The sequence below is a fragment of the Mandrillus leucophaeus genome, unplaced genomic scaffold (genome assembly GCF_000951045.1).
Source record: "Mandrillus leucophaeus isolate KB7577 unplaced genomic scaffold, Mleu.le_1.0 Scaffold30, whole genome shotgun sequence".
NCBI classification, from domain to species: domain Eukaryota; kingdom Metazoa; phylum Chordata; class Mammalia; order Primates; family Cercopithecidae; genus Mandrillus; species Mandrillus leucophaeus.
Genome location: NW_012103143.1, coordinates 664,180 through 688,448, shown reverse-complemented (window position 1 = coordinate 688,448; position 24,269 = coordinate 664,180). Strand labels below are relative to the sequence as shown.

The 24,269-nt window shown below is 54.4% G+C and overlaps 1 protein-coding gene across 1 annotated transcript in view; it reads left to right on the top strand.

Annotated features, from left to right (window-relative positions):
* Window positions 1-20,216, top strand: part of SPTBN2 (spectrin, beta, non-erythrocytic 2) — a 36,103-nt gene extending 15,887 nt beyond the window's left edge. Inside the window, exons 13-37 of the mRNA XM_011986959.1 lie at window positions 622-775; window positions 991-1,861; window positions 3,777-3,914; window positions 4,216-4,972; window positions 5,903-6,105; window positions 6,424-6,514; window positions 6,736-6,882; window positions 8,957-9,220; window positions 11,129-11,353; window positions 11,631-11,720; window positions 12,047-12,307; window positions 12,406-12,536; window positions 12,765-12,969; window positions 13,851-14,225; window positions 15,217-15,461; window positions 15,557-15,695; window positions 16,297-16,381; window positions 16,628-16,824; window positions 17,154-17,296; window positions 17,387-17,462; window positions 17,547-17,597; window positions 17,819-18,039; window positions 18,299-18,472; window positions 19,026-19,068; window positions 19,362-20,216. Of these exons, the coding sequence (XP_011842349.1) occupies window positions 622-775; window positions 991-1,861; window positions 3,777-3,914; window positions 4,216-4,972; window positions 5,903-6,105; window positions 6,424-6,514; window positions 6,736-6,882; window positions 8,957-9,220; window positions 11,129-11,353; window positions 11,631-11,720; window positions 12,047-12,307; window positions 12,406-12,536; window positions 12,765-12,969; window positions 13,851-14,225; window positions 15,217-15,461; window positions 15,557-15,695; window positions 16,297-16,381; window positions 16,628-16,824; window positions 17,154-17,296; window positions 17,387-17,462; window positions 17,547-17,597; window positions 17,819-18,039; window positions 18,299-18,472; window positions 19,026-19,068; window positions 19,362-19,595 (5,520 nt within the window). The 3' untranslated portion in view covers window positions 19,596-20,216. The remainder of the gene's footprint in view (window positions 1-621; window positions 776-990; window positions 1,862-3,776; window positions 3,915-4,215; window positions 4,973-5,902; window positions 6,106-6,423; window positions 6,515-6,735; window positions 6,883-8,956; window positions 9,221-11,128; window positions 11,354-11,630; window positions 11,721-12,046; window positions 12,308-12,405; window positions 12,537-12,764; window positions 12,970-13,850; window positions 14,226-15,216; window positions 15,462-15,556; window positions 15,696-16,296; window positions 16,382-16,627; window positions 16,825-17,153; window positions 17,297-17,386; window positions 17,463-17,546; window positions 17,598-17,818; window positions 18,040-18,298; window positions 18,473-19,025; window positions 19,069-19,361) is intronic.
* The last annotated feature ends 4,053 nt before the right edge of the window (window positions 20,217-24,269 follow it).

Genomic DNA, 24,269 nt, shown 5'->3' with positions numbered 1-24,269 from the left:
ATGGCGTGAACCTGGGAGGCGGAGCTTGCAGTGAACTGAGATCCGGCCACTGCACTCCAGCCTGGGCGACAGAGCCAGACTCCATCTCAAAAAAAATAAAAAATAAAAAATAAAATAAAGAAAGAAAGTGATTAAAAGGTTTTGAGAGGCGTAGAGACTTCATTGTACCTTACGTTTGTAAAAAGGTCACTTTGGCTACTCTGAAGAAGGCCTGTGGGCAGGCAGCATGAGAGCAAGACCTTTTAGGGTTGCTGCCATCTCCCAGGTGGGCAGCGGCCAGGAGGGTGGATTGGGGAAAGATGTGGAAGGAAGGCTGCTGGGTGCAGGGGCAGCGCAGTGGTGACAGGAGGGTGTCAGTGATTCTGAGGCTAAGAAGGTTAGTCACAGCAAAGCTTCCAAGAGCAGGAGTGAGTTAGAACATTGTTCCACAGCAAGGGAGTTAAGGATAAGGATAAGGAGGTCGGGGTGCCAGAGCAGAACTGGGGTATCTCAGTGTGTGTGAGTAAGCAGGTTTCTCACCTGGGTGCAACACCTGGAGCCACAGAGAGGTTGGAAGGAAAACACGGCAGGTTAGCGCGTGCGTGCTCAGGTGGGCATCCGCACTCCATGTGTGCCTGGCAGGGCCGGCTGCAGTCTCAGGACCTGGGCAAGCACCTGACAGGAGTGGAGGACCTGCTGCAGCTGCACGAGCTGGTGGAGGCAGACATCGCCGTGCAGGCCGAGAGGGTGCGGGCCGTCAGCGCCTCTGCCCTGCGCTTCTGCAACCCAGGGAAAGGTGAAAAGTCGGGGAAGGCACTGGAGAGGGAGGGGCTGGGAAGGAGCACATCAAGAGCCGAGGTAGAAGGGTTGGGAAACCTGGGGACAGGAAAGATGGTGACCAAACAATGGTGACTGAGCTAGAGCCAAGGTGGGAAGCCCAAGAGAGTGTGGTGGCAGGGAGCAGCCGGAGGGCTGGATTGCAGCTCTGACCCTCTCCTGTGACTTTCTCAGAGTATAGACCTTGCGACCCGCAGCTGGTGTCAGAGCGGGTAGCCAAGCTAGAGCAGAGCTATGAGGCACTGTGCGAGTTGGCAGCGGCGCGGCGGGCCCGGCTGGAGGAGTCACGGCGGCTCTGGCGTTTCCTCTGGGAGGTGGGCGAAGCTGAGGCCTGGGTGCGGGAGCAGCAGCACCTCCTGGCCTCAGCCGACACGGGCCGGGACCTGACCGGTGTCCTCCGCCTGCTCAACAAGCACACAGCCCTGCGGGGTGAGATGAGCGGCCGGCTGGGGCCCCTGAAGCTCACCCTGGAGCAGGGCCAGCAGTTGGTGGCCGAGGGTCACCCTGGGGCAAGCCAGGCCTCTGCCCGTGCAGCTGAGCTCCAAGCCCAGTGGGAGCGGCTAGAGGCCCTGGCCGAGGAGCGTGCCCAGCGGCTGGCCCAAGCTGCCAGCCTCTACCAGTTCCAGGCTGATGCAAACGACATGGAGGCCTGGTTGGTAGACGCACTGCGCCTGGTGTCCAGCCCCGAGCTGGGTCACGACGAGTTCTCCACGCAGGCTCTAGCCAGGCAGCATCGGGCCCTGGAGGAGGAGATCCGAAGCCACCGGCCAACCCTGGACGCCTTGAGGGAACAGGCAGCAGCCCTGCCTCCCGCACTGAGCCGCACGCCCGAGGTGCAGGGTCGGGTGCCCACCCTGGAGCGGCACTACGAGGAGCTGCAAGCCCGGGCAGGCGAGCGAGCTCGGGCCCTGGAGGCAGCCCTAGCGCTCTATACCATGCTCAGCGAGGCCGGGGCCTGCGGGCTTTGGGTGGAGGAGAAGGAGCAGTGGCTCAACGGGCTGGCCCTGCCTGAGCGCCTGGAGGACCTGGAGGTGGTGCAGCAGAGGTAGGCCCCTCAGGCTCCCAGTGGGACTGGCCTTGGGAGGCAGGGTGGGGGCCAGGATGTGGGTGGTGAGTCCCTCCATAAACTGCCTGCCTCACCCCTTTGAGTCTTAATGGTTGTCCGTTTCTAGTTTTAACAAAAGATATTAACCATACTCACAAGTAGAGACATTTCACCGCAAACCTCTCTATACCCATCACCCAGATTCAATCATTGCCAATATCTTGCTTTATTTGATTCTCTGCCCTTTTAAAAATCAAATCCCCAATATTAGCATGTCCCTCCTACATTCTTCAGGGTGCACCCTTTAAGAAATACAAGGAAGCATTCGTACCTACGATATATTATTTTGAAATTGTCTGTGTGGACTTAAAATAGCTGAGGCTTTGAAGTTATAAGCCTTTTAGACAGAGACACTAAAATAGCTTTATTTACAGAATAAATCTTCAAATCATTTATTCAATAATGAATCTTAAAAAAAATTTATAGAACTATTATCACATAGAACAAAATTAGGAATTTCTTGATACGATCTATGATCAATGTATAATCAAATTTCCTGGTGTTTAAAAAAATGTAATTAGGTTGGGCCTGGTGGCTCACACGTGTAATCCCAGCACTTTCGGAGGCCAAGGCAGGAGGATCACTTGAGTCCAGGAGTTCATAACCAACCTGGGCAACTTAGTGAGACTCCACCTCTACACATTTTTTTTTTTTAATTAGCCAGGCATGGTGGTGGGCACCTGTAGTCCTAGCTACTGGGGATGCTGAGGCAGGAGGATTGCTTGAGCCCAGAGGTCGAGGCTGCAGTGAGCTGAGATCATGCCACTGCACTCCAACCTGGGTGACAGAGTAAGACCCTGTTTCAAAATAAATAAATAAATAAAAATAAAAATGTAATTAAAGATTTTTTTTAGTTTTCAAGGTATCCTAATGTAGAGGTTAACAAACTACAACCCTTGGGCCAAATCCAGCCTGCTGCCTGTTTCTGCTTTATTGGAAGAGAGCTACACTCTTTTTGCATATCGCCCGTGGCTATTTTCAGGCTACAGCAGCAGGGCTGAATAGTTGCTGCAGCAGCTGCATGGCTCATGAAGCCTATAATATTTACTGTTGAGCCCTTTACAGAAAACATTTGCAAACCCTGCCCTATTAGAACATAAAATGCCAGCCAGGCGAGGTGGCTCACACTTGTAATCCCAGCACTTTGGGAGGCTGAGGAGGGTGGATCATGAGGTCAGGAGTTCAAGACCAGCCTGGCCAAGATAGTGAAACCCCCATCTCTACTAAAAATACAAAAATTAGCTGGGCTTGGTGGTGGGCACCTATAATCCCAGCTACTCAGGAGGCTGAGGCAGAGAATTGCTTGAACCCAGGAGGCAGAGGTTGCAGTGAGCCAAGATCGCGCCACTACACTCCAGCCTGGGTGACAGAGCGGGACTCCGTCTCAAAAACAAAAACAAAACATAAAATGTCCCTGGAAGAAGTTATCCTTCACATTTTCATCACCCAGACAAATATTTTTGGTTATTACTTCATTTTCTAACACATATTAGTGGGATGAGACCCAGATAGGCAGCTGAGGGGGAAGTCCCAGGAGGCTCAGAGGATCCGAAAAAAGGTTGGCCCCATGCCAGGGTCTAGTTTGACTTGTGTGTATGTTCCTGACCTTTACCTTTCACCATCTTTTGAGCAGTTCTAGCGATAATAGTTATTCTGCTTGTTTTGGGGGAGTTGGGGGTTCCTCCCTTGACCCACAGATACTATGAACCTCATAGGCTGAGAGGCACAGAGACTCCTGCAGATAAGCCTCCTGGGGAAGGAGACACCCTCCTGGGTGTCTAAGAGAGGTGGACGTAGGTAGACTGGGCACGGTGCTGCCTCCCACAGTTCACGCCTGACTCTTCCACCCTCTCAGGTTTGAGACCCTGGAGCCTGAAATGAACACCCTTGCAGCACAAATCACCGCGGTGAATGACGTTGCCGAGCAGTTACTGAAGGCCAGCCCCCCAGGCAAGGACCGCATTGTCAACACCCAGGAGCAGCTCAACCACAGGTGGGCTTGGGAGGGCAGGACTGGGAAACTGACAGAGAAATGAAGCAATGGGGATGGCAGTGGGAGGCAGGTTTTGTAGAGCCTGGCAGAGTGGCTACCAAGGAGGAAGCAAACCAGTCTGGAATATGTTGGGAAAGGAAAAAGGATCAAAGAGATGAGAGAGGGAGTCAAGGTAGTCTGAAGCAGCTGCTGGCCAGAAAGGGAGGAGTCAAGGGGAGATACCAAGGGAGAGAGAAGCAGGGAAGAAGCTTCCAAATAGGCCTGGCCAGGGCAGGAAGCTGAACCTTCCCCCTGCTCTCAGGTGGCAGCAGTTTCGGTCCCTGGCAGACGGTAAGAAGGCAGCTCTGACCTCAGCCCTGAGCATCCAGAACTACCACTTAGAGTGCACGGAGACCCAGGCCTGGATGAGAGAGAAGACCAAGGTCATCGAGTCCACCCAGGGCCTAGGCAACGATCTGGCTGGGGTGCTGGCCCTGCAGCGCAAGCTGGCTGGCACGGAGCGGGACCTGGAGGCCATTGCTTCCCGGGTTGGTGAACTGACTCGAGAGGCAAATGCCCTGGCTGCCGGCCATCCCGCTCAGGCAGCGGCCATCAACGCCCGGCTCAGAGAGGTGCAGACCGGCTGGGAGGACCTCAGGGCCACCATGCGGCGTCGAGAAGAGTCGCTAGGGGAGGCGCGGCGGCTGCAGGACTTCCTGCGCAGCTTGGATGACTTCCAGGCCTGGCTAGGCCGTACTCAGACTGCTGTGGCCTCTGAAGAAGGGCCAGCCACCCTGCCTGAGGCAGAGGCCCTCCTGGCCCAACATGCAGCCCTTCGGGGAGAGGTGGAGCGGGCCCAGAGCGAGTACAGCCGGCTGCGAGCCCTGGGCGAGGAGGTGACCCGAGACCAGGCTGACCCCCAGTGCCTCTTCCTACGACAGCGACTGGAGGCCCTGGGAACTGGCTGGGAGGAGCTGGGCCGAATGTGGGAGAGCCGGCAAGGTCGCCTGGCCCAGGCCCACGGCTTCCAGGGATTCCTGCGGGATGCTCGTCAGGCTGAGGGCGTACTCAGCAGCCAGGTGAAAGTCCGGGCAAAGTCCCAACCAGGAGGAAGAGCAAAGTAGGGACCCGGGGAAATGTGAAGGAGCGGGATGGGCAGGAAGGACATGTTAGCAAAACGGGGCCATGCAGTGGTTCAGGCCTGAAATCCCAGCACTTTGGGAGGCCAAAGTGGGAGAATCACTTGAGGCTGAGAATATCCAGACCAACCTGGGCAACATGGCAAGACCTTGTCTTTACAAAAAAAAAAAAATGTAAGAAAATAGAAGAATTTTTTATAAAGAAAAATGGGAGCCAGACAGGATGGCTCATACCTGTAATCCAGGTACTTTGGGAGGCTGAGGCAGGAGGATAACTTGAGCTCAGGAGTTTGAGACCAGCCTGGGCAACATAGTGAGACCCCCATCTCTACAAAAAGAAAAAAAAAATTAGCTGGACATGGTCATGCATGCCTGTAGTCCCAGCTACTGGGGAGGCTGAGGCTGGAGGATCACTTGAGCCAGGAGTTTGAGGCTGCAGTGAGCTATGATCATACCACTGCACTCCAACCTGGGCCATAGAATGAGACCCTGTCTCACAAAAGAAAAGAAAAGGAAAAAAGAAAGAAAAATGGGAATGAAAAAAATGTGAATATAATTTACTAAAACTGACTTTAGAAGAAATAGAAAACCCAGTTTGTCGTGTAACTGTTAAAGAAACGGAATCAGGAGCTAGAAGTGAGATAGAACAGGATTTGGGCTGGGGAGTGGAAAGTCCTTCCCACCCAGCTTCCCTGTGACTTTCTGAGACTCCCACACTGGCTGGCAGCCTCCCTGTCTTCAGAGCTCTCCTGGCTACCCTCCCTGTCTGTGGATTGGCCCCTACCTCTCAGATTTGCCCCTGGGTGGGTCCCTCCTAAGGGGGTGAATTGTACTGGGGAAAATGAGCTGAATGTCACCGCTCCCACGCAGGAATATGTTCTGTCTCACACGGAGATGCCAGGGACACTCCAGGCTGCTGATGCTGCCATTAAAAAATTGGAGGACTTCATGAGCACCATGGACGCCAATGGGGAACGGATCCACGGGCTCCTGGAGGCTGGGCGCCAGCTGGTGTCTGAAGGCAACATCCATGCCGACAAGATTCGGGAAAAGGCAGACTCCATCGAGAGGAGGTCTGATGAGGCGGTCCATGAATTAGGGGTCCTGGGGGAAATCTGGGAAACAGGGTGGCCTCAAAGATGAATGTGGCACAGGAAACGCACAGATGGGGTAGGAGCTGACGGAGAAGTAGAGGGGAAGAACCAAGTGGTTGGAGAGGGCTGGGAGGTTCTACCCCCAACCAGGGCCAAAAGGAAGTCAGGATTCCTGGGTAACCTCGTGCTCCTGGAAGGCGTTATTCCCCTAGAAGAAATGGAGGCCCCTAGGTTAGCCAAAGGGTCACAGCCCTTTTACAGCAAATTCCAGGGTTTCACAAGAGAGTGTCATTCCAGGCACAGGAAGAATCAAGACGCAGCACAGCAGTTTCTGGGCCGTCTTCGGGACAACCGGGAGCAGCAGCATTTCCTGCAAGATTGTCATGAGGTGAGGCTCCCTGGGGCTCCGGGATATTCCCTAGCCATCTCTTTCCCACCTTGAGCCTAGAATAAGTCCAGCACAAGGTCACCAGAGACTGTGAGCCCCTTCATGGCTTCTTCCCAAGGTGCCCACTTCTCCTGGCTCACTGTGGCCCTGCTTTTATGCCCCCCTCTCCCCTCCCTTGGAAATGCCCCCTCTCCTTTGTCCCTGTTTTACGTTTGGTCCAGCTGAAGCTCTGGATTGATGAGAAGATGCTAACAGCCCAGGACGTGTCCTACGACGAGGCCCGCAACCTGCATACCAAGTGGCAGAAGCACCAGGCGTTCATGGCCGAGCTGGCTGCCAACAAAGACTGGCTGGACAAGGTGGACAAGGTGAGTGGTGCTGTGGGGACTGCCTCTCGGCAGAGTCCCCCACCGTGCAGGGGAGGGCCTGGCTCCAGGACGTGGTTTTCGTCATGGTTAGAGACTGTGGGTCTTCTGGTGCCACAGCTCCACGGTGGAAAGTTATGGCCTGGGAAACAAACGTCTTTGTTGGAGACAGAGTGGGACAGTGAGTCCAGAACCTTGATAAAGTACAAATTAGTAGGTAGCCAAACTGCAGCTTGGATTTAACACCATAACTGTTCCTGAGTTCAAAGCAGGATGGCGCTCTTCAGTGGGCTCTGCAAACCTTGTCTGGAAAGGGCTTGGCCTGGATGGTCAATATTTGAGGCTTTGCAGTCCAAACAGTTTCTGCTACAACTACTCATCTCTGTCGTTGTAGTGCAAAAGCAGCCGCAGAGAATAGGTGAATGAATGAACATGGCTGTTTCCCAATAAAACTTTATTTGTAAAAACAGGCAGTGGGCCAGATTACCTCATGGGCTGTATGTAGTCTGCCAGTCCTTATTTTCGAGTCTTACTGTCCCTGGTTCTTGGTCTTCCACCTAGCTCTTCCTCAAGAGCCAAGGACATATAAAGTTTTATATCTGCTCCGCAAGTATTCCTACAGAACATGGTATGCGCTCAACAGTCTGTGAGGCACTGCAAGGTCTACGAAAAGACACTTTCCTTCCCCCAAGGGCATGACGGTTGGGACAAAAGGAGACCGGTGTGCTTTCAATTGTTTCCATTCATTCAGCAAATATTTACTTGGTACTACTATATCCAAAGCATTGTATTAGGCACTGCATGGGGTCCGAAAGGGATCCCCTGGTAGGCTCCACCCTGAAGGAATAACGCTGTAGTCAGGATATGAGGCATATATGCAGGTGGCTAAATAGAATCCACAGAAGAATCTGATGAGTGCTGTGAGAGTGGCCCTGCTGAAGCCTGGGGAATAAGGAGAGAGGAGATATGGAAATTCTAGAAGCAGCAACATCCAGGGCAGTCCATGGCGGATGAGTAGAATTTGGACAAGTGGAGATATTGAGGAAAAGATGTTTCCAGGTAGAGAAAACCAAACAGAAAACCAGTGGTAGGCAGTGCCTGTTTGGGAGCAAGGGGGTGAGCGAGTCTGGCAGCAGCACAGAATGTGTGCAGGGCCCCAGGGAAGAAGAGGTGGGAGAGAAGCCCGGAACACCCTGACCACCACATGCGTGTGCTTCCAAGTGTGGATTGTGCTCAAGGTTGTGAAGCTACCCAGGCAGTGCTAGCCTTTGATGCTCTTCATCCTGACAGCCACAGCCACCTGCAAAATGGCCTGAAGGCAGTGTCTGGGTTTGTGTTCCCCTAGAAGCAGACCCAGAAGTAATGATTCTAGGGAGGTGACCCCGGGAAGCATCAGTAGGGGAATGGAGCGATGAGAAGGGACAGAAGTCATGCCAGTTACCCCCATGGGCAGCGGGAGCCCAACCCTCATGGGGCACTCTGTGGGGGTGTAGATGAAACACAGAACACAGCACCCGCACAGCCACAGCACTTGGATGCTGCGTATTTATCCATCAGCTCCCTGTCTCACTGGTTGAGGGCTGCTTCTGGGCTCGTTAACTCCGTGGCTCTTCCAATCTGCCTTCCACACAGTTCAAGGGAGCACACTTCCCTCACCACCCCAGACGCAAAAATCCTCAAGCAGAAAAGCTGGACGTGGGGAAACCAGGTGGGACTCACTTGCTATCAATGAAGTGAAGAGTAATGAGTTGAGAAATACAAAATGATGGCAAATAAGTCAATGTGCAGTGTGGTGCCAGAAACCACAGGCACCAAGGAACCCAAACTAAAGAGAGATTGCAAGGGATTCCTCATTGAAATGCTCTTTGAGCTGGGTCTTGAAGGAGGAGTGGGGTTCATCAGCGGTAAGGGAACAGCAGTTTAGAAGGGATCTTAAACCTCTGCGAAGAGTATGTCGATGAGAACACACGAGGACTTAGAATTATTGCCCACACTTCAGGTCTCTACTGCCCGTGCTCTCAGCCTCTAAAGTTCAAGCTAATTTGGGCACTTTGACGTTCTCTGTCTTGCCTTCCAGGAAGGGCGAGAGCTGACTCTTGAGAAGCCAGAGCTGAAAGCCCTGGTGTCGGAGAAGCTGGGGGACCTGCACAGGCGCTGGGACGAGCTGGAGACCACCACCCAAGCCAAGGCCCGCAGCCTCTTTGATGCCAACCGAGCTGAGCTGTTTGCCCAGAGCTGCTGTGCCCTGGAGAGCTGGCTGGAGAGCCTGCAGGCCCAGCTACACTCGGATGACTACGGCAAGGACCTCACCAGTGTCAACATCCTGCTCAAGAAGCAGCAGGTGTGCTGTGGGCCTTTGATGGGGATGGTGAATAGCAGAAGAAAGGAAGGGGTCTGAAGCTTTCAAGATTTGGGAGGCCAGCTAGGGCCTGGCAGATAACACCTTCAGTAGCATTTCCCGGAGTCATTTCTCTGGGCAGCCAGTATCAGAATCTCTAGGGATATGTCACAGTCAGGATTAGAGTTAGGAGACAGACCCACTAATAATTTGAAGATGAGAACTTCAGTAAAAAGAAATATTAATTAGGCCAGGCACGGTGGCTCACACCTGTAATCCTGGCACTTTGGGAGGCCGAGGCAGGTGGGTCACTTGAGGTCAGGAGTTCAAGACCAGCCTGGCCAACATGTTGAAACCCCATCTTTACTAAAAATACAAAAATTAGGCATGGTGGCACGTGCCTGTAATCCCAGCTATTTGGGAGGCTGAGGCAGGAGAATGGCTTGAACCCAGGAGGCAGAGGTTGCAGTGAGCCATGATCATGCCATTGCACTCCAGCCTGGACGACAGAGCGAGACTCCGTCTCAAAAAAAAGAAGTATGAATTAGGAAAAGGTGGTAAAGAGAACTCTACAGCAGGGGTTAGAAAATTTTTTCAGTAAAGCGCCAGATAGTAAATATTTGGGGCTTTGTGGCTCATAAGGTCTATGTCACAGCCCTTCACCTCTGCTCTTGTAAGGTAAAAGCAGCTGTGGATTATACGTAAAATAAAGGGTATGGCCAGGTGTGGTGGCTCACACTTGTAATCCCAACACTTTGGGAGGCCGAAGTGGGCGAATCCCTTGAGTCCAGGACTTTGAGACCAGCCTAGGCAACATGGCAAAACCCCATCTCTACAAAAAAATACAAAAAATAGCTGGGCGTGGTGGTGGTGTGTGCCTGTAGTCCCAGCTACTCTGGAGGCTGAGGTGAGAAGATTGCTTGAGCCTGGGAAGTCGAGGCTGCAGTGGGCTGTGACTGTGCCACTGCACTCCAGCCTGAGTGGCAGAGCGAGACTTGTCTCAAAAAAATTTTTAAAAAGGGGTACAGCTGTGGTCCAATAAAAACTTTATAAGGCTAGGCAGTGGGCTGGACTTACTGGTCCCTGCTCTAAAGAATGCAGAATGGGAAGGGTAGGGAGCGGCTGACACCTCTGGGGTCGAGGAGTCCTCCAGGAAGGAGCAAGATGGCTGAGTCTCAGACCTCCTTGGAGAGGGCAGAGGCCCACTGAATGGCCTGGAAATTTGCTGGGGTATCACAGGCCAGAGCAGGTCTGAAGCCAGCAAGCCAAGGCTGACCAGCAGGAAGTGGCCACTGGAGTGCAGCAAAACTTGCCAGAGAGTTCAGAGCCACCGAATCTCTTGCGCACTGTGGACAGTTTTGCTGTAGGAGGAAGGAAAACACCCTGGAACCGTGGCACGCCCCTCATCTGCTAGGCATTGTGGTGTCCCTCCAGCGCCCTCTGCTGACAAGGCCTAGATTGTGCCCGCTGGCAAAGGAGGAATGTTTTCAGGGACCAGTTCCAGTGTCTCAAAGCAGGGCCACGATGGATTGGGGATAGAGAGACAATGAGTTGATAATGGGCACAGTTATCACACTACCCTGGATTTTTTAATCTCGATCTTTTAGATTTGGGGGTGTGGGTACAGGTTTGTTATAAGGTTATATTGTGTGATGCTGAAGTTTGGGGCATAACTGAACCCATCACCCATGTAGTAAGCACAGTACCCAATAGAGATTCTTTCAACCCCTGCCCTTGGACTCTCGTGTGTATAAAGCTGGAGATCCACTGATCCAGCCCACGAGGGGATGCGCTCCCTGGGTGAGCTGCAGGGATAAGCAGCCACAGTGGGCTGGATAGAGACTGGTGTCTCTGCTGGGCATGAAGGTGGAAATGCAGAGCTAACGTGTCCTTCCTCCTGGCGGTTTGCAGATGCTGGAATGGGAGATGGCTGTGAGAGAGAAGGAGGTGGAGGCAATTCAGGCCCAGGCCAAAGCGCTGGCCCAGGAGGACCAGGGTGCAGGGGAGGTGGAGAGGACCTCGAGGGCTGTGGAAGAGAAGTTCAGGGCCTTGTGCCAGCCCATGCAGGAACGCTGCCGGCGCCTGCAGGCTTCTCGCGAGCAGCACCAGTTCCACCGGGACGTGGAGGATGAGATTGTGAGTCACTGGGGCCAAGGACAGCAAGCTGCCCCCAGCCACGTGGCTTTCCAGCCTCCCTCCTCAATGCCAGGGAGATGCCAGCAGGGCTCTGTTCCCTCTTCTCTTTGGCATTGACCATCTCCCCTCTAGGGAGACTTGGGGATGCCCCCCAGAACCAGAGATGACCGTCCCTACACACATGGAGGTAGCCCCAGGTGTCCCCACTCCCACTAAAAGTCCCTGGTGCTTTTGCCTTGCCCTCTGGGCCTCCACTGACCGCCTCTTCCTCTTCTAGTTGTGGGTGACAGAGCGGCTGCCCATGGCCAGCTCCATGGAGCATGGCAAGGACCTGCCCAGTGTCCAGCTTCTCATGAAGAAAAACCAGGTGAGGCAGAGGCTGAAGGCAAAAGAGAAGTTCCCAGGAGCCTCCCCAGACTTGGACGTGTGTTTTTTCTTAAGACCAGGCCCCCCTCAATGCTGAGTGTAACCCTGGACTTCAGTGGCTGTCTTTCCTCACCTCAGGAGGGTGGGTCCTCTCAGTGGGACATAGTGGGGGCTGGGGGGCTGAGGTGTGTTACTATCGCACCCCCAGGCTAGGAGAGGGAGCAGAGGACCCAGGAAGGAGAGAGGCACGGGGTGAAGGGTGGTCTCCAGGAGCATGTGGGGCTGCGGCAGGCCTTTCAGCATTTTCTCTTCTGTGGCCATGGGCAGACTCTGCAGAAGGAGATTCAGGGCCATGAGCCCCGGATCGCGGACCTGAGGGAGCGGCAGCGTGCTCTAGGTGCAGCAGCAGCAGGCCCGGAGCTGGCCCAGCTGCAGGAAATGTGGAAACGCCTGGGCCACGAGCTGGAACTTCGAGGGAAGCGACTTGAGGAGGCCCTGCGAGCCCAGCAGTTCTATCGTGATGCTGCTGAGGCAGAGGCCTGGATGGGCGAGCAGGAATTACACATGATGGGCCAGGAGAAGGCTAAGGTGAGGGCCAGGACACAGCCTGGTGTATGTGGCCAGTTCTGCCCTCCCCCGACCCGCTGCTTGATGCCACTGTCCCCTCCCACTGTCCCTTCCCCCAGGATGAGCTGAGTGCCCAGGCAGAGGTGAAGAAGCACCAGGTGCTGGAGCAAGCCCTGGCCGACTACGCGCAGACCATCCACCAGCTGGCAGCCAGCAGCCAGGACATGATTGACCATGAGCACCCAGAGAGGTGGGTGCAGCGGCAGCCCGGCCCAGCCTAGGGGAGGAGCTGGCTGCAGGAACAGGAAGGTGCAGGGAATGTGGAGCCTTCAGTGCTGTGTGCATGGAGCCTCCTAGAAAGCTGGAGTGCAGGGTGGGCGAGCTGTTGGGAGCCCTGAAGGACAGGGCTCCACAGAACAGGCCGGAGGTCAGAGCTACACCCCTAAGTCCCACAGTGCCTCTCCCACTCTTCCTGCAGCACGCGGATGTCCATCCGCCAAGCCCAGGTGGACAAGCTGTATGCCGGCCTGAAGGAGCTGGCGGGAGAGCGGCGGGAGCGCCTGCAGGAGCACCTCCGGCTGTGCCAGCTCCGCCGCGAGCTGGATGACCTAGAGCAGTGGATCCAGGAGCGCGAGGTCGTGGCGGCCTCCCACGAGCTGGGCCAGGACTATGAGCATGTGACTGTGAGTGCAGGGAGAGCACCCAGCTCAGATCAGCCATGGGAAGAGTGGAGGACCCACAGGGAGACTAGGAGCTGGTCGCAGGCAGAGCACTGGGGGGCCAGGAGACAAGACCAGGCTGAGCAGGCACTGCCCTCCTGATTTTGAGGTATATGATTTGAAGAGGCTGGGCATGGTGGCTCACATATGTAATCCTAGCACCTTGGGAGGCTGAGGTGGGAGGATTGCTTAAGTCCAGGAGTTTGAGACCAGCCTGGGCAACATAGTGAGACCCCCATCTCTACAAAAAAAAATGTTTTTTAATTAGCCAGGCACGGCAGTGCATGACTGTAGGCCCAGCTACTCAGGAGGCTAAGGTGGGAGGATCTCTTGAGCCTAGGAGGTCGACGCTGCAGTGATTGCGCTAGTGCACTCCAGAGCAAGACCCCATCTCTAAATACACACACACACACACACACACACAATTTGAAGAATTGTGCAGAAAGGGGACATGAAGCTGAGCTGAGACAAGGGCAAATAGGAAATTATCACTCACACTTTTCAACAGAATTCAATAAAATGGGGTATGATCCCCTCCACGGTTTGGGGGCTTGGAGCCTGTGTCATACAGAAATATGGGCCATAGTTAGGGGATTCTTGTCTGAGGCCTGAGGGTCCCAAGCACCTCGAAACCCCTTTGCCGGGGGTGGAGGGCGCCTGTCGAATACAGGGTCAGTGGGAAGCAACCATGCCTGCTCCTTAACCACCGGGGGGAAACCTGTCCTGGCCCCGTGGCCAGCGGGGAGAGGTGGGTTCTGAGTTTGGAGTGGAGGACTCGCCCCATCAGGCAGGGACCACATCCCCCAACATCACAGCATGGTCTGTCCATCTGCTTCCTCTACCAGATGCTCCGAGACAAATTCCGAGAGTTCTCCCGGGACACGAGCACCATCGGTCAGGAGCGCGTAGATAGCGCCAATGCACTGGCCAATGGGCTCATTGCTGGGGGCCATGCCGCACGGGCCACTGTGGCCGAGTGGAAGGACAGTCTCAACGAAGCCTGGGCTGACCTGCTTGAGCTGCTGGACACACGGGGTCAGGTGCTGGCCGCGGCATACGAGCTGCAGCGCTTCCTGCACGGGGCACGCCAAGCCCTGGCGCGGGTGCAGCACAAGCAGCAGCAGCTTCCGGACGGGACTGGCCGCGACCTCAACGCTGCCGAGGCCCTACAGCGCCGACACTGTGCCTACGAGCACGACATCCAGGCCCTCAGCGCCCAGGTCTGACCCAAGCATACGGAGGTGGGGGAGGCTTAGAGGAGGCCAAGGGGGAAATGCCGGGGAGAGTTCCCAGGAACTAGGGCAGAGCTCGGAAATGCTGGGAGGATGGCACCCTTTGGAGGGCCATTTCGAGATGAGGAAATTGCTCCAAGGAAACATCTCTGTTTGGCTGGGCACGGTGGCTCTCGCCTGTAATCCCAGCGCTTTGGGAGGCCGAGGAGGGCAGATCACCTGAGATTGGGAGTTTGAGACCAGCCTGACCAACATAGAGAAACCCTGTCTCCACTAAAAATACAAAATTAGCTGGGCCTGGTAGCGCATGCCTGTAATCCCAGCTACTCAGGAGGCTGAGGCAGGAGAATCACTTGAACCTGGGAGGCAGAGGTTGTACACACCACTGTACTCCAGCCTGGGCAACAAGAGCGAAACTCGTCTCAAAAAGAAAGAAACTATCTCTGGCAGGGGACATCTAGCCACTGCATTCACACTTTTAATGACAAGCCCCCTTGAGAGCCCATGATGTCTTCAGGGGTTCCCAGTGGCCAGGAGACTCGTCATGCTCTGCTAAATCTGCCTGTTGGTGCTTCCCAGGCTTGAGCTCTAGGCCCACACTCAGTAAGCATGGATCCTTCCCTCAACCACTAAAACCCATCAGTCCCTGCCTGAATCCCCTCTTCAGGCTAAGTGTCTCGTTCTAGCAATCTCCAAGGTCCATAACATCCTAGACAGGCCTCTCAAAGTTCAACTGGCCAATGGCCCTTTTCCAGATCCTCCCCAAGTTAAGCCCAGGTTCCCAGATGAGACCCAATAGGGCAGAGTGTGGCCAAGCACCTGCCTTCATCTTTCCCAGCACCCCCACTCCCTGGCTCCTCCCCCTGCTGCTTTGGCTGTGAGACAGGCAGCAGGAGGTGAGAGTGGCAGCCAGAACTGAGGCAGGCTGTGGCTCCTTGGAGTCCCCCGCTCTGCCTGACTCTGACCCGGGGCCCCACAGGTCCAGCAGGTGCAGGACGATGGCCACCGGCTCCAGAAGGCATATGCTGGAGACAAGGCTGAGGAGATCGGCCGCCACATGCAGGCCGTGGCTGAGGCCTGGGCTCAGCTTCAGGGAAGCTCTGCCGCCCGCCGGCAGCTGCTGCTGGACACCACGGACAAGTTCCGCTTCTTCAAGGCTGTCCGGGAACTGATGCTCTGGATGGATGAGGTCAACCTGCAGATGGATGCCCAGGAGCGTCCCCGGTGAGAACCCTAGGGCCCGGGGCCTCCATGGGTTGTGTGGCTGGGCTGTGATGGGGCTGTGGGCAGCAGATGATGCTGTTTCTGCCTCCCCCCAGGGATGTGTCCTCCGCGGATCTAGTCATCAAGAACCAGCAAGGCATCAAGGCAGAGATAGAGGCCCGGGCGGACCGCTTCTCCTCCTGCATCGACATGGGGAAGGAGCTGCTGGCCAGGAGCCACTATGCGGCTGAGGAGGTGGGTGAGGCCCGGGTGGCTGGGCCATTCTCACTGGGCAGTGCTGAACACTGACTTCTTGGCAGCTTTCTGCTTCCTCTCATTCTTTCTTTGCAAGAAATTTTTCATTCTCTCCCCTCAGTGCCATTCAGGGGTTTCTTGCATTCTGGAAATGTGAGAACCGTCTGCCTTTTGACATCAGAAATCACTGGTCCTGGACCAGGCATGGTGGCTCATGCCTGTAATCCCAGCACTTTGGGAGGCCCAGGCGGGCAGATCACCTAAGGTCACGAGTTCGAGACCAGCCTGGCCTCCAAGGGTTGTGTGGCTAGGCTGTGATGAAACATGGTGAAACCCCATTTCTACTAAAAACACAAAAATTAGCCGGGCATGGTGGTGGGTGCCTGTAATCCCAGCTACTCGGAGGCTGAGGCAGGAGAATTGCTTCAACCTGGGAGGCAGTGAGGTTGCAGTGAGCTGAGATTGCACCATTCCCTGGGCGATAAGAGCGAAACTCTGTCTCAAAAAAAAAAGAAAGAAATTATCTGTCACCCTGGGTGACTCCCCAGGGGCCCTGGAAAGACCTCACATCCTGGTGCTAACTCATATCTCTGCCCCCCAGATCTCAGAGAAGCTGTCTCAGCTGCAGGCACGGCGCCAGGAGACGGCCGAGAAGTGGCAGGAGAAGATGGACTGGCTTCAGCTGGGTGAGCTGCTGAGGGGGCCCCAGGTGCTGTGGGGAGTGGGGGGCATTCTGCACCCTGTGGTTTCCAGAGTAGGTAAGACCAGGAACCCTGGGTGTGAAACTCACGATGTCCAACCTTGGCGCTGCCTGGCACAGCTCTGGGGCAGTGGCTTTCTCTGTGTCCCTGTTCTTGAGGTTGCCATGGCCACTGTGCCCTGCCAGTGGCCACTCTGACCCACCATCTTCCTGTGACCCCTGATCCCACCAGTTTTGGAGGTGCTCGTGTTTGGAAGAGATGCAGGGATGGCAGAGGCCTGGCTCTGCAGCCAGGAGCCGCTGGTGCGCAGCGCTGAGCTGGGTTGCACGGTTGATGAAGTTGAGAGCCTTATCAAGCGGCACGAGGCCTTCCAGAAGTCAGCAGTGGCCTGGGAGGAACGATTCTGTGCGCTAGAGAAGCTTACTGCGGTGAGGGACACAGGACCCCAGATGCCCACCCCCAATCTGCTCCCCCGACCCATGCTTGCTTCTGCTTGGAGAAGACATGTCTTCTCTCTTGCCACTGTACCAGTGGCTCCCAGATGTGAGCTGAGAGTGCCGTTGTCACCACACCTTTAGGAGGTGTCAGTTCCCCTGGGTTAGGCTGAGACACCTTCTCCCATTTTGTCTCTTGTCCCCACCGTCTTCTCGAATTCTGTTCTCCTTTTATCATATTTCATCAAATCAGAGTTGAGACATTTCAGCTCTCCCTATTTCCCTGGCCCTCTTACACGCGACTTTCTACACGCTGAATGCAGCTAGAGGAGCGGGAGAAGGAGCGGAAGAGAAAGAGGGAGGAGGAGGAGCGAAGGAAACAGCCGCCTGCTCCTGAACCCACAGCCAGTGTGCCTCCAGGGGACCTGGTGGGTGGCCAGACGGCTCCTGACACCACCTGGGACAGGTGAGAGCCAGGACGCCTGGGGTAGGAGGAGGAGGCTGAGCCCAGGCCACCCAGGGACTAATGATTCTGTGTTGTCTTTGGTCATCCCAGAACCCAGCTACGGCCACCACCATCCACACAAGCCCCCAGTGTTAATGGAGTCTGCACAGAGGGAGAGCCCTCACAGGTGACCCCACTGTCCCCTGTTCCCCCATCAGAGTCATAGCCCCTCCACCCCTGCATATCCTTTTACAGATTCTTATTCTTGCAGCCCCTGCTGGGACAACAGAGACTTGAGGACAGCAGCTCCCCCGAAGGGCCAGTGAGTTCCCCTGCAAGTGTGGGTGTTGATAACTAGGAGGCGAAGGGTCCAGAAGGGGTGGTGAGTGGGGTGGGGGAGTACTGGGGATGGGATGTGAGAGGGCAGAGGCTCACGGGCAGCTTGGGGGCAGGAAGACCAACTCCTGGACACGGAGCTTCCTGGCACCCAGGTTAGGGATCTCCCATCTCATCCTTTGACACTGACACTGATTTCCCCCCTAGGGACCTGGCCCAGGGGACGAAGCCAATGGGCCCCGGGGAGACAGGCAGACCCGGACTCGGGGCCCGGCCCCACCTGCGATGCCCCACAGCAGGTCCACCGAGTCAGCCCACGCTGCCACCCTGCCTCCTCGAGGCCCAGAGCCATCTGCCCAGGAGCAGATGGAGGGGGTACTGTGTCGCAAGCAAGAGATGGAGGCCTTCGGGAAGAAGGCTGCCAACAGGTACAGCCTCTCCGGAGCCTGCCCTCAGAGGGGATTTCCCCAGAGCCTCTGCCCAGATAGAGGAAGGGATGCCCTTTAAAGTACATCTTCTGGGCAAAGGGTAGGACTTGGGACCAGAGCAGGGCCTCAGGGGAGGACCAGAGGGTGTGAAGACCATGGCCTAAAGATGGGAGCAGAACTGGCAGTCCTAGGATACCCAAGAGGGCCCGGGGTAGCAGGAGCCACCGAGGCCAGCCAGTCAGCACCATGTCCCTCGCAGGTCCTGGCAGAACGTGTACTGTGTCCTGCGGCGTGGGAGCCTCGGCTTTTACAAGGATGCCAAGGCAGCCAGCGCGGGGGTGCCATACCACGGAGAAGTGCCTGTCAGCCTGGCCAGGGCCCAGGGCAGTGTCGCCTTTGATTACCGAAAGCGCAAACACGTCTTCAAGCTGGGGTAGGAACAGGGAACAGTGCTCTCGGGATGGGAGGAGAGTTGGGAGTGGCACAGGTGAGCTGTGAGTCGGATCTAGAGGGAGGGGAGTTCCTGTAAGGAACCCCTGAGTAGAGTAACCAGGCCAGCCATTTGGGGACAGTGTAGATGAGGGAGGCGGGGATTCTGGTTGTCTCCACACCAAGGGGAGCAGGAGAACCAAGACCCAGGCCTGATGGCTGCCGATGCCAAGGTGAAAAATTACCCAGGGTGGGAAATCCAAAGGCAGGGATCTGGCAAGACCTCCAGGGGCCTGTCCCTGCCTGCCAGCAAGCAGCCGGAGCAGGAGGCCCAGGCTGGGGTGGAAGTGAGCTCCCCCTGCCTCTGTGGCCAGTCAGAAAGGATGTGCTTCTGCAGTCGGGGAAGACTGAAGAATGTGCAGAGCATGTCTGGTCCGGCTCCGAGGGCTGCAGCCAGATGTCCCAGCCCGGTGTTGGGTCATGATTGCGCTCTCACCAGCAGCAACCTGGCACATCCAGATTCTCAGCTCTGCCCTGTGGCCTCTCTCTCCCAACAGCTTACAGGATGGAAAAGAATATTTATTCCAGGCCAAGGATGAGGTGAGCTGTCCTCCGTGTTCCTCTCTGTCCGTGCCATTCCAGAACCCTCCAGCTGCAGACTCCCCTTCCTTCCCCGTCCTCCCTCTTTTTCCTGGTCTCGTCCTTTGTGGTAAGACTGGATGTGTGTGACAGCCGCACCAGGCCGCACTCCCTGTCTAAGCCGGCTGCATTCTCCTAATAGCATGGAACAGTCAGCTCACTTTCTGCCTCCTCCTCTCACACTTCCCTGCTGTCCACCGTGGCCACCCCAGAGCAGCATCCTTAAAGCTGACCAAGGGTCTTTCCGTCCACAGGCAGAGATGAGCTCGTGGCTACGGGTGGTGAACGCAGCCATTGCCACTGCATCTTCTGCCTCTGGAGAGCCCGAAGAGCCGGTGGTGCCCAGCACTACCCGGGGCATGACCCGGGCCATGACCATGCCCCCAGTGTCACCTGTCGGGGCTGAGGGGCCTGTTGTGCTCCGCAGCAAAGACGGCAGAGAACGAGAGCGAGAAAAACGCTTCAGCTTCTTCAAGAAGAACAAGTAGCTGGGGGCAAGGTCCCAGGCCAGCTCCTTCCCTCCGTTCAGGAAACTGCCAGGGACAGTCAACAGGGACCACCCTCTTGTCAGGACAACTGCCTGCTGCTAGGGTCTGTTGCCAAGGTCAACCCATCACCAGGAACTGTCACTGGGGACAAGTCCGCGTTCCCAAGGGCAGCCCTTCTCTTCTGCTGTTTAATTCCAGACTGGTGGTGGGACCCAGGCAACCCCCTCTCCCACCCCCGCCGACTTCTCCCCTCTTTCCCCAGCCTCGTGCCTCTGTCCCTCACCAAGGTGCGGACAGTGCTGCACCCTCAACATAGGCCATGTGGGGAGTGACTGCCCCTGCCTCAGGGTCATTCTCCCACCATAGCGAGGGCACTCGCCTTCTGCCTTCTGGTTCCTCACCCCTGGGACCAGCCAGGAACCTCTCAGAGCTGAAGCAGGCCCTGGGGGCAGGAGTGCCAGATGACAGGCGCAGGAGCCCTCCCTCCCCACCCCCACCCTCTAACTCCAGCTGCCACTCCATCTCCAGCTGCTCTCAATGGCTTTCAAGGTGTGTTGTTCAGGGACAGCCACCGCCTTGAGTCTGGCCAAGGAGGTGATTAAACAGCTCAGCTTCTCTCACTGCCTCTGGGTGTCTTTGCTTTCCTGACCACAGCCTCTCTGCCCAAGCCCGTGTCCTCTCCTTTGGTTCTGGTCTCCTGCATCTCACGTTTCTACTCTGCCCCAGCCTCCAAGCTCTTGAAGAGCTGTGTCACACTGAGAGCTTCCCTGACCCAGTCTCATTTCCCTGTGACAGTGACCTCCAGTGTGCTGGGTTGACCAATGCCAAGCCTCTTTTTAGACCAAAGTAGTTCCCCATGGGTTGGGATGATGTCACCAAGCAGTATTCATGTTAAAAAGCAATGAGGACTCCTTCCCTGGTGCACAATTTTCTTCACTTGTGAGTCTCTAAACTGTTTTCAAATTGGAAGACTGGGAAGCATTGCTACAGCCCCCAGCCAGTCTCAGCCACTGCTCAGCCCAGTGGTGGAAAGCTGAGCACATAGCGGGTGCTTACTGCCCCCACTTGCTGTCTGCTCTCCAGTAGATCAAGGCAGCTCAGACAGGGATCAGAGAAGTGGCAGGTTCCAATAAACTGACCAACAGAATGAAGTCACTCTGGGAAGCCATGAGGTAACTTTACAGCCCAAATGTGTAAATACACACACAGAGGATTTTATATATATATATATATATATACACACACACACACACATATATATATATATATTTTTTCTTTTGAGACAGAGTCTCACTCTGTCAGCCAAGCTGGACTGCAGTGGCGCAATCAAAGCTCACTGCAACCTCCACCTCCCAGGTTCAAGCAATCCTCCCACCTCAGCCTCCCGAGTAGCCTGAATCACAGGCACATGCCATCACACCCAACTAAGTTTGTTTATTTTTTGTAGAGACGGGGTCTCACTATGTTGCCCAGGTCAGTCTCGAATTCCTGGGCCCACCTTGGCCTCTCAGACTGTTGGGATTACAGGCGTGAGCCACCGTGCCCAGCTGAGACTACCTTCTGGATCTGGTGAAGTATTAAAAAGGAGCTGGTGGCTTCTCCTTTGTCTCTGGCTTGGCAATCGGAGCTTTCAGGGCAGGGTGTTTGTCTCCCGATGTTGATGGAAGTGGCCACTCCTTGGTGGCCTCCAGCAGGAAGAGTGTGTTCTCTCATTGGTTCTATACACACAGACAACCGTTTTTCCAGGAAGGCAGCCCCGCCTTCAGCGTCATTGACTGCGGGCCTGACTATCATCAGCCATGACGAAGACCGAGTCAGGTGTGTGCAGGCCCAGAACTAGCCCATCATGGCCCCAGAGTGGGCTCCAAACCTGAGATCTGGTAGACCAGAGAGCCTGCAGGATAATTTCCCCCTTAAGATGGGCAGATTTACTGTTCCACAGCCAACAGGTAGATACATGTAACTAGAACAATCTGTCATGGGACTAAGTGGAAGAATCCATCAGCATTACACAGGCATCTTTTCTTCAAATACAGCTGTAAACTCTCCACTGTTTGAAGAGACAGTCATACCTTGGGGGTGCTCAGGGAATCTAGGTATTTGCACTCCAAGGTGGCAAGCCTGCGGGGGGGTTGAAGGGAAACAATGCTTGGAAATGTTAGAAGGAAATGTATATGGAGAAATGGTTATTTTAGTGTGATATGTAAGTGTAAATAGGACAGCCAGTTGAAGCAGTCCCTCAGAAGGGGCAGGTATTGTGAACACAGAGGTGAGACTGAAGGCTCCGAGCAGCATCTGCAAATGTGGCAGCAGAAGCACTTCAGGGCATGATTCCTTAAGAATAGGACATAGAAGAGGGGAAGCACAGTGTCAGGAATTAAGTCAGAAAACACCTTCAGCTGTGAGTGGAAGAAAGAAAAACTTCCAGGAAAGGCAACAGGATGGAATGAGGCGGTGAGTGACAGGAGACAAGTTAAACACGAAAATACAATAAATGCCGGCACCACAGATCAATGGAGAGAGATGGCAGATAAAAATGGATTACTTGGCCAGGCATGGTGGTTCACGCTTATAATCCCAACACTTTGGGAAGCTAAGGTGAGTGGGTCACTTGAGCTCAGGAGTTCAAGACCAGCCTGGGCAACATGGTGAAACCCCATCTCTACAAAAATTAGCCAGGTGTAGTGGCACGTACCTGTAGTCCCAGCTATTTGGGAGGCTGAGGCAGGAGCATTGCTTGAACCTTGGAAGTAGAGGTTACGGTGAGCCGAGATCATGCCACTGCACTCCAGTCTGGGCAATAAAGTGAGACCCTGTCTCAAAAAAAAAAAAAGGATTAATTATGTAGTGAAAAATATATTTGCATTTTTAATATCACCTACAAGAGTGGACTTTAGGTCCATGCTGTCCACAGCAGCAGCCACCAGCCATGTGTGGCTACTGAGATGTAGCCAAACCAAGTGTGCCGTGGCTCTGAAACACCAGACATCAAGCATGGAAGAGGACAACAACTTTAAATACCTTAATTTTTATATTGATTATGTGTTTAAATAATATTTTAGATATATTGGGTTTCAAAAGTATCATTAAAGTGAGTTTCAACTATTTTGGTTACTTTTTTAATGTGTTTGCTGGAAATTTTAAAATTACATACATAGCTAACATTGTATTTTTATTGGATAGCACTGCTGTAAATGGGCTCCAGATCTAAATGCAAAAGGTAAAAAATATAATGTTAATAGGCCGGGTACGGTGGCTCACGCCTGTGATCCCAGCACTTTGGGAGGCCAAGGAGGGTGGATCACATGAGGTCAGGAGTTCGAGACCAGCCTGGCCAATATGGTGAAACCCCATCTCTACTAAAAACACAAAAATTAGCCGGGCGTGGTGGCGCACACCTGTAGTCCCAGCTACTCGGGAGGCTGAGGCAGGAGAATGGCTTGAACCCTGGAGGCAGAGGTTGCAGTGAGCCCAGATCACACCACTGCACTCCAGCTTGGGCAACAAGAGCGAAACTCCATCCCCCAAAAAACAAAAACAAAAACATAACGTTAATAGACTAAAATGTAGGAGAATATCTTGTGACTAAGGAGGCTACAGAAGAACATCTTATACAAAAGTTCAAAAGCAGGCCAGGTGTAGTGGATCACACCTGCAATCTCAGCACTTTGGGAGGCGAGATGGGAGGATCACTGGAGCTCAGAAGTTCAAGACCAGCCTGGGCAACACAGCGAAACCTCATCTCTACAAAAAAGATTTTTTAATTAGCCAGGCATGGTGGCACCCAACTGTAGTCCCAGCTACTTGGGAGGTTGAGGTGGAAGGATTGCTTGAGCCCGGGAGGTTGAGGCTGCAGTGAGCCATGATCACACCACTGCACTCTAGCCTGGGCAACAGGCTGTCTCAAAAAAAAAAAAAAAAAAACAAAACAAAAAAGTTCAAAAGCACAGCTTTAAGATAAAAATTAATTTCATTGCACAGAAATAAGGATTTCTGTTCAGTGAAGGACACCATGGACAGAGTTAATAATTAGTGGAATGAGAGATGGTATTTGAGACCAATAAGAGATTAGAATATACGAAAAAGCCCTACAAATCAACAACAAAAAGGGAGCCTGCAACCTGAAAAGAAAGATGGGCAAAAGATATGAACAGGAAATTTACAGAAGCATAAACTCGAAAATTCAAGAGGCCAGGTGTAGTGCCTCACACCTGTAACCCTAGTGATTTGGGAGGCTGAAGTGGGAGGATCACTTGAGGCCAGGAGTTCGAATAGCCCAGGCAACATAGTGAGACCTCGTTTCTACCAAAAACAAAAAAATTAGCTGGGCGTATAGTCCTAGCTACTTGGGAGGCTGAGGCCTGAGGGCTTCAGCCTCCTGAAGCAGGAGGATTATTTGAGCCCAGGAGCTCAAGGCTACAGTGAGCTATGATTGTGTCACTGCACTTCAGCCTGCATGATAAAGCAAAACCCTTTCACAAAAAACAAGTCTGGGCGCAGTGGTTCATGCCTTTAACCCCAGCGATTTGGGAGGCCAAGGTGGGTGGATCACCTAAGGTCAGGAGTTCGAGACCAGCCTGACCAATGTGGTGAAACCCCGCCTCTACTAAAAATACAAAAATTAGCCAAGCATGGTGATGCGTGCCTGTAGTCCCAGCTACTCGGGAGGCTGAG